General features: G+C 38.2%; 1 protein-coding gene across 1 annotated transcript; it reads left to right on the forward strand.

Moving 5' to 3' along the window:
• The first annotated feature begins 3 nt into the window (after window positions 1–3).
• cd68 (CD68 molecule) lies at window positions 4–9,529 on the forward strand. Its single transcript, XM_030430643.1, has 6 exons — window positions 4–145; window positions 1,516–1,874; window positions 2,252–2,371; window positions 3,888–3,957; window positions 4,299–4,472; window positions 7,197–9,529. Exons 1-6 carry the CDS (start codon window positions 97–99, stop codon window positions 7,334–7,336), a joined length of 912 nt encoding a protein of 303 aa, XP_030286503.1. The 5' UTR covers window positions 4–96; the 3' UTR covers window positions 7,337–9,529.
• The last annotated feature ends 280 nt before the right edge of the window (window positions 9,530–9,809 follow it).

Genomic DNA, 9,809 nt, shown 5'->3' on the forward strand with positions numbered 1-9,809 from the left:
CAGCTTCACGCGCGCTCAGTTATGAGCGGAGGCTCAGACGGCTGATTGCACACTGAGCTTTCTGAGAAGAAGCGAAGCACCAACCAGCCTGTCACCATGAAGAGGACCGCTCTGTTCGTGTTCGTCGCCGTCTGTGCACTCTCAGGTAGGATTTTATTTTATATTTCAACGACTATGTTAAAGTGAAAGTTGAAAAGATGTCTTTGTCAGCACTTTGGTGAAGGATATCGTTTTGCACTTAAAAACTCTTCTTTCTGTATTTAGTATTCAGTGGGTTTTGTCAAATATATTATATTGTAAACTAGTGTAAAAAGCAGTCAGACATGAAGTCTTTGCATGTTTTTTTATTCGGTGAATATTCGGTATTATTAGATGACACATGACATATCTTTATGAGGCCTCTGGGTGACTTCCTGCATTGTTTAGGGAACAGAAATTTCCGCAGTCTGTCGATAGTGCGACAGGTCTGAGTCACATGTCTGTTGGCTGATGAGGGCTTTGTGTTTTTTTTAGATGACAGGATGAATCTGCAACTTATGGTGAAGGTCTAACTCAACAGCCAGTGACTTTACGCCACTCACCAAAGTCTCTCTTCCCCCCCCCGTAATTGCTGCTAAATCACCTGGTTTAGAATTGAACTGTATCGAGAATTATGCTCACTTTGGTGTTGACTTAATGCTAACCTGACTGGAGGTCATAGTTTCTGTTTACTCTTTCACTTATCTGTCTGGCTGAAATTAACACAAACAGCACCGTGAAAGCGGTAACTTACATGTTTTTAAAGTGAACATCTACACACGCTTTCTATCTGATTCCTAAAAATGGGGCATCTTGATAAGGCCTGCCTGAACATGCAGATAAGCTGTGAACTCAAAAGATGTCATAAATGGGCTGTAGACCTGTGTTGCTACTTAAATACAGTATGGTAATATCAGCTGACGTCAGTATGAAAAGCAGTCAAGTTGTAAAACTCAAAGTCAGTTTGCCCATTTAAATGTTTTTTTCTGAAGGTATTAGCTGCTAACAGTTCAAATATCAGCAGTTTAAACGAATGTTAAAGGGGTACTGTGTAGTTATGGTGAAGAAATTCAGTCAATACTTACAATAATAATGAGGTAGTAATACAAACAATCCAATTCCATCAGTGAATAAACACGCTGTTCTCAGAGGAAAGTAAGGTTCCAGAGTACTGTTTGAAGCTAGAAAGGTGGCAGGGTCTGTCACATACAAACACAGTAAAACAATATAAATTGGGTAGTCTCCTTTAGGGTCATGAGGGTAATGAGCATCTTTCTCTTCTCATTAACATTTCTTCACCAAAACTACAGAGTGCTCCTTTCAAGCTGCATTAATCAGTATATTGTATTACATATATATTAACAACGACTTTGTGTAATGTGAAAGTGGTTCCCTGTGTAAACTAACCTCCACAATTATCACCCCACCTTGAACTAGGGTTATTTTTTGCATGAATGTTGAAAGTGATTTTCTCTCTCTCTATCCTTTTATTTAAAGCACTGTCATTGGCTGAAGATAAATCCAAACCTTCTGCAACCATGTCACCGCCAGGGGAGTTTGGCAAAACAACTACGCAATCTCCCAGCACCACCACCCATACGCCCAACACTACCACACATGCGCCCAACACCACCACGCATGCGCCCAACACCACCACGCATGCGCCCAACACCACCACGCATGCGCCCAACACCACCACCAGCAAGCCGACAACAACCCCAAAACCTCCCATCACACCTTCTCCTACTCCGACTGCCCCAACTAAAATGACTGTCGGTAACTACACCCTGAAAAATAAAGCCGGGATTTGCCTGATGGCTAAGATGGCGCTGCAGATCCGACTGGCAACATCAAAGGTATATTTTATCAAAGTAGACTCAACAGGAGCCATAGAAAACATGGTTTGAAGGTCTAGCTAATTTTATTCTTAATGTGGAGATTCATTAAACCAAGTAGAACCACGTCAATGTGGCTAGATCTCTCTGCACGAGACTCTGACTCAGCTTTCAATAATGCAGGCGTCAGCTTTCTGTTTTCAGGATTTGAAAAGAAGTTTTAATTTCCTCATTTTGGTGCCACTAATGACAGTAAGGTGATAGAGATGTCACCCCAGTGTCATATGACAGTTGTTAATGCTACATGACAATATAATAGTGTTTCCTTAAAAAAAAAAAAAACACTACAGTTTCCATGGTACCTACTGATACAAGGACAGCGTCTGTTTACCTTTCAGCCCAATGGAACCTTCATTGTTCAGCCAAATAAGACCTCAGCCACTGGGAATTGTGACGAACGCAAAGCCAACCTTACCCTTACCTTCCCAGAGGGCCACATCACCTTCATGTTCAATAAGGTATTTCTGATTTCTTCACTTTGTCACAAGTATGAAAGTATAATGTTGTGAGGTGGTGGTGATAAGGGATCTAGTGAGCTCCTTCCTTTGCAGTAGCTTATCTATGACTTGCTTACATTGATTTGACCTTTTATTGAACATTGTGACATTAACACAAGTAACCCATTCAGTAATTGATGAATTACAACCAGTTAGAAACTGGAATAAGAAGGGAAAAGTCAGAAAAGGGAAGTTAAGTTGACAAGCCTGCCTGCCCTCTCCCTGTCAAGCATGTGACAGGGAGATGGCCTCCCACCACTTAGCTCAGCAATGCTTGTGTTATTCATGCAGTGGTTTTCTCAGTGATGCTCCACATGAACACGTTGCAAAAGTTAGAGGTGCTTGTTGGGTCCAATGTATCATTTTTAAATTAACTACATAACCTGGGTTTTATTACATGACCAAATACAGCCTGGTAACCTTTATCCAACTCTAATTTTAACCATTTCATTGTATATTGTATATATTTCAGATTGTATACTTTACTATTTTATTATCTATTTGTATTTTATTGTCTACTTTGATACTTTATTTTATTTTAATGTCTACTTTAATATTTTATTTTTATTCACATCTTCATCTTTATCGCTTGTTTCCATTCATGCTGTATTTCTATTTCTACTTTGCACGGAGCATTGGAACAAAAAACAATTTCCCCCCGGAGAAAAATAAAGTATTCTGAATCTGAATCTGAATAATTGTATTTAGGGTTCAACAATAACAGCTGGTGTAGTCACTGTCCACAAAAGCAAGATTTAAGAAATAATGTTTGGTTGTATAGGGTTTTACTGAATGTGAATACAGAGTCAAATAGGGTTGTCGCGTAGCCCAGTACACTGACATAGTCGAGATACTTAAAAATGAAATTTGATATTGTGTTAATGAAACACGTCTTTTAATATTGTGAAAATAATCCAGTGCCTCTTGTATCATTTCCATTTCTTTCTGCTCTCGTTATAGTTGTAATGCATCTTAACACTGGTTCCCCCTGCAGTCAATGTATAAAATGCGTAGAAGTGTGACGTCTTTAGATGTCTTCTTTTGTTCAAACAACAGTCCAAAAACCAAATACATTCAGTTCACTATGATATAAACCAGAGACAAACAGATAATCATCTCAGTGGAAGAGCAGGAACTAGTGAATATTTGGCCTTTTTGCAGGAAAAATTTGTTTTCCTTGACTCGACTTGACATACCCAAGAAAAAATGAACTGGCTTGTACCTTGGATCTGTTGACTGGAGTCATATGTCTGTAGAACACTACTGTGAACAAAAAATGTAGTTGTGAATATACAAGAACATGTCCAGAGAAGACGTACCTGAAAAAAGATTGTTGTATGTTGTTACTGACTTTTCCTAGATCTAGCTTGACAACATCGTAAACCAATATCTCACATTTAATGACAGTAATGATTCAAAATGATCTTTTGATGGCAACGTTGGTGAAAACATGTCCTACTTTCCTTTCTGTCCTTAGAGCACTGAAGATAATATGGGCTACGTAAATGCTCTATATTTCAACATCTCCTATCCCTTAAGTGCGGGAGGTAAGTCGGAATACTCTCTGCTAATGAATTACTAATTTTATTGGTTCAAATTTCGACTCCTCTATATAGGTCACTGTGTGTGCACTGCACTGTTTCGCAGGTGGAGGCTGTGTAAGACTGGTAAATATTAACCTGGATTAAAAGCAATTGAGAGCCAGTAACTTCCTTGTTTATGTGTTCAGATAGGTACTATGAAGCATGTGATGGCAGTAACAGTCAACCTACTTCCATTGCAATGCAGTCAAACAAGTTTCTGGGCTTGTACTGATCATCCACATGTTTTTTTTACGGGAGTTGTCATTACGACCTGAAATTACCTGAGCTTTGTTCAACTGTTGCAGGTAATGGCCGGTACACTGCCAAAAATGAGTCGGTGCATCTCTTCGCTGCAAAGATCGGAAACTCCTACTCCTGCAAGAATGAATCACTCTTCATGGGGAACGGGCTGTACCTTGATGTCACTCAAAGTCAGATGCAAGCCTTCAATCTGACCAAGAGCGGCGAATTTGGCCGACGTAAGGGTCTTCTTGAATACAAATTCCACAGGGAGCTTTTTGGCTCAGTGAGACCGCCTTATCAATACACGTTCCTGTCTCTTAAGTGCATTGTTAGATCCATTAATAAAATATTCTCCTCTCAATCATTGAATAAGTAAATACATAAAAAAGTAGTTTGCATGAGCAACACCGGCAGCAGCCATCGCTAAAAAGACAAGTAAAGAACATCTGCAGCACCAGTCAGCCAATTCTCATAAGTGCAAAACCAGCACCACAAAGTTGCAACAGAGTTTGTAATTCGCTTCGCACTTTCCGAGTTGGGTGGAAATTTTATATCGCTTGCTCGATGGTCCTCTGGTTGGAAGCATCTACAACCAACTGTTTTTCTTCCTCCTCTGGGCGGAAACGTTTAATGTGGTTTCTCATGTTTGTCATGTTTCCAAAATATAGACACAACTTGCATATGGTGTGGCACTAGTCCAGGTTCGTTTTCGCTTTAACTTCATAGAAGCCAAAATGCTTCCACAGGATTGCTGTTAAAGCAGGGGCTGCCGGTTGAATGTTGCGCTGAGCCATCTCTTTTTTTTTTTGTTATGTGCGCACCATCGACTGTCCAGGCGCTGCCCCTCCGCAATTATGTGTTCCGCGTCTTGCGTTCCGTCAACATTAAGTTGTCAATAAACATTTAGAAAATCGATTTTTTACTTTTGGAAATCGATTCAGAATCATCCACGTCCGCATTACAATGCATCATCAAAATCAGCCACAGTCTAGAAAGTACTAGTGTGTTTATTCAAGCACTGTTCATAAATTGTAACTAACAAAGTATGTCTATTGTATGCGCCTCAACTACATTTCAGAGGGAAACAAAATATATCATCATGTTGAAAACCCCCGTATATTGTTATTGATTAAAGGGTAACTCCACCAATTTAACACATTAACAGGTGTGGAACAGGGAGTTCCACCATATATGTGAAAAAGTTGTATAAAGTCTTTTGTGGCTCCAGAGGAAGCTGCATGGAATTTGATGTTTATCCACTCAGTGGCTAAGCTGCATTGTGGGGAATGTAGGCTCCAGATTGGGAAAAGCAGTCCACTGGTCTGTAACATTACACTCTTCTAACACTGTTGGACTCATTATGGACCAATGATCTAATTGGATACAACAGAGAAGATATCACCTTTTTTATTCTACACATTCTTCTTGCTTTTCAAAACCTGGTGCCTCCACCAGCTTTTACAATAAAATAAGTTTTACACATTAGTCTTGCATCAGTGATGATATTGAAATAATAAAATATATGATCCTCTGGCCAAAGAATTTACATTTTGGAAATTCTACTTTACTAAACAGTCTAAATATTTATTCCACCACTGACTGCACCTACCACAATTACCTCTCCAATCACTCATATTGTATTTTGTTACTTTTTGATGAACCGTGTGTTCATAATGTCTAGGATATGAAGGACACAAAAAACATGAATCAAAACATTAGGGCTTGGTCATGTGAGATATTTATGAACTGTTGAACAGTTTGTCAGTAGTCTTTTATCACGTGGTAGTTACCTGTAGGTACTTACAGAACAGGAATAGCAGGTTTAACTACAGTCTAACCGCCCAGCAGCCTGTCAGCCACTCACAAAAAAAGACCTTTTGTATGCTTTAGCCCTGTGCAGTGACACGTGGTCAGTATGCCAGGGGCATTATGTTTTCAGGATGTTCGTCAGTCTGTCAGATTCTTATGAATGCCTTGAGGGAACGTCAACTTTAAGTCATGGAGGAACTGATTAGAAGTTGGTGGTCAAAGATCACTGTGACCTCACATAACCTGTGTTACCTTAACTCAAAAACATAGGCTACTTATGACAAAATAGCAATCATATTTACACATCTACACACACGTAGCCCGAACTCTAACAATTTTGACAGACGCGTTTATCATGGTGCTACAAGTGTTTGACAGTTGTTACAAATACATGCACAATTGTTCACGCAGTACTTAATTGACTTATGCTGTTATGCTGTTGTAATTTGTCATACAACGGCATAAAGAAATCAGGAACCACATTAGCACCACTGCATGCTGCAGGCTGAAGAGAATGTGAATTGACAGTTACAGTTGTGGAAGTCTGTGGCTGCCAATATTAAAATCAGTCTTCATTTTAACAGATTCATAAAAGTGAGATAATTAAAACTCCATGACACTGCAAGAGAAGGAAATGGTACACAAATAGGTTTTTTCATTTTTAATTCGTCACACAACTTGAAAATTACATAGCAAAATTGACTTTTGCATTTTAACTTGATTTGAGAGATTGAATTGCCTTTAATGATTATTGTCATAATATTCAATATCACGATGGTCGACTTTTGATCAAGTTTTGATTTAAATTTAAAATTTGCTATAATTACTGTGATTTTCAAACGTTTCAAACCAAAACGGACCCATCATGAACACTGGAATTTCAGTTTGTTAGATTATTCCACAACACTGGCAGTCATAGACTTCCATACAAGTAAATGAAAACTAAAAAAAGTGAAAAAGAATATATGTTATATCAAACACAATATGGTATATTTAAGTTAATCATGAAAGATGTATTTTCTTTTCTTTTTTGTATTTATGACCTTAGATGAAGGCAGTTTATTATTGTATAGGGTTTTGTCTCCAGATGTCCATTGATGGTTTTATTGGTTGTCAGAAGTAAATCTGATTTGTGTGTATATGTTTTCCAGCTGACAAATGTGCTGCTGACCAGCCTGACTACCGTGTTGCCATTGCGGTGGGAGTGGTGTTGCTGGTGCTCATCCTTATTGTGGTGGTGGTCTATCTGGTGGGCCGCAGGAGGAGGACCGATGGCTACCAGTCTCTGTGAGAGAGGCTGCACAGAGGTCAATCATATTAATCCCATTATACACCAAAGTCTGTGAGGCTGTGATCTGTCTCAGGGCCTAAAGGGCACTTCCACTTAAGACTCAATTGCCATATTTTCTGTCCTTTTGCTTTCATTTACCTTATTGTCAACAGTGTTTTAACAAGAGGCCCCACATATAGAGGCTGGAGCTTGCCGCTAATAAATTGATTAAAACCTAAATAAAACAAGTCAAACTATAATTGGTATAGCATGGGTCTGAAAAATGTTTTGATGGAATATGAAAGTTCAACAAACAAGTGGAAGCAAATGGTATTTTAAAACTGTAACATTTTAAACTTTTCAAAGCATTTTATTATTTCATTTTAATAATCAATAATTAATTCATTATTTAAAGACAATGCTCAAGACACCATACAATATTACACAATTTTTTTTTAATTTAACATGCCAATAGCCAGTTGTTCTATGGAACATATGCCTTAGAATGACCCGAAATTACAAGAGCTTGACCCCAGAATTATATTTTAATATTTTCATCAAGGTTCTGATATAGCATCACTAACAATTATGATGTTAATAATGACCAATCCATACAGACTGACAGCTTCACGGATAAAACTGACTAAAATGTCTCTTGGAATAAGTTCAGGATATTTTTTACCATAGACAGCCAGTGGATTAGTGGTCAGTACTGTGATAATGATGTCTTTTTATATGCAATTTTCGACAAGAGGCTCCTTTCATCAGTCTGACCCCACATTAACCTCTCACTGAGCAGTGGAACTCTGAAGTAAGATAAAATGAAGTCAGAATTTAACGTTTCCTCTGTCTAGATGATATACATGCATTTATATATATATATATATATATATATATATATATAAATATACACACACATATACACACATACGTGATAAAACACATTTAACGTTTCTTTCCTGTTGTGGGATTATGTGTTTAAATGTTTAGTTATTTCTTTGTTTTTGTATTGACTCAAATCATGTGTTTTCTGTCACACATGGTCTTACTTTAAAAAAGAAGGGAAGGTATCCAATCACTAACTTTACAGGTGATCATACTGAGTGTTTTTGCAATATTAATCAGCACAAAGGGAAAAGCGGAAGTATGTTTGTCTGGGATTATTTCCACCTGGTCAACATTAATTGCACTGATTGCTGTTCAAACAGATTAACTATCTTTTTCATACTGTATATGTAGCTGATGCTGTACTTTCATACAAGTTCAGTGATGCACTATTCATGCAGGTCAGTAATGAGTGTAGTCCAATTCGGATCTGTAATAGGTCATACATTCATGACATTTTAAGTGTCCATCTCTACTCCCCCTGCCAAGTCTACTCTGACACAACAGTACTGCCTTAAAGGAATATTTTGACATTTTGGGAAATACCTATACGCTTTCTAGCCTTTTCTCAATTTTAGTTATAGTACACAAGTTTTGATTCCCAAATGCTTGTCTCATGTTAGAGTTGTTCATCCAAATTATAAAAAGACCTATTCGGCCCATACCTCCGGTAATATCTATTTATCTGTCTATCTATGGTTTAAGTTGTTTTTAAGATATTTTGTCACTTTAATATAATGATGGTGAATGGAACTGAATTTGTGTCTCACAAGGCATTCAAAAATGTTCTCTTCTGTAGAAAGTAGTTCCGGTGAAAACTGTTGTCAGGACAACATCAGAGTTACAAGGACACTGTTTCTAGAAAAACAAGCTGCTGAGGAGTTTGTCAGGACATCTCTCAATGCGGAGCACCGCCAGTGTATTGGGGTGGGAGCAGAAATGTCTGAGGCCAATACCTGAAAACCTAAATAGGCTAGACTTACCTTTAAATAATGCTTTGCATGGCAGTATTATTATAATAAAGAGTGGCATGGTGGGTGGAGGAGACTGTCTGGGTGCGATGTCACTGATTGGTTCCAGTCTGTCCCCTTTTGTATCTTCTCTCAGTAATTGTCAGCTTCTGCAGTAGTTGTAAAATGGTACAGTTAGACTCACTGAATTGATGACCTGTTTCTCACAGCTGCATTACCAGATTTTGTCCATCAGGTGATGCTGTGAAGTTAAAAAGGGAACTGAAATGAGGGACGGTACTGGCTGTACAGTTATCCAGTGTGTGAGCACTTTTACCTGTTGTTAACTTCGTGCCAATAAAGTATGATATATTTCTAAGTGTGTGTGTGTTTGATCTGCAGACTCCGCAGTGTGACATCATGTCTTTAGTCTTCCTCACCTTTAAATCACCAAATATTTTACTCATGTAACAAACTCAAATTATTACATTATTAGTTTATTTGGGTGGGAAATGAGCGCACAGAGAAACATTGACAGTTGCTGAAGCAGTGGCAGAAGTACTGTATGTGAGCATAGAAGCCAAGCTAATTTATATCAGTATTTCCATTTGACCAACTTGATACTTGATACTCTACACATTAGGGCTGGGTATCACCAG

Source organism: Sparus aurata, chromosome 10 (assembly GCF_900880675.1).
Source record: "Sparus aurata chromosome 10, fSpaAur1.1, whole genome shotgun sequence".
NCBI lineage: Eukaryota > Metazoa > Chordata > Actinopteri > Spariformes > Sparidae > Sparus > Sparus aurata.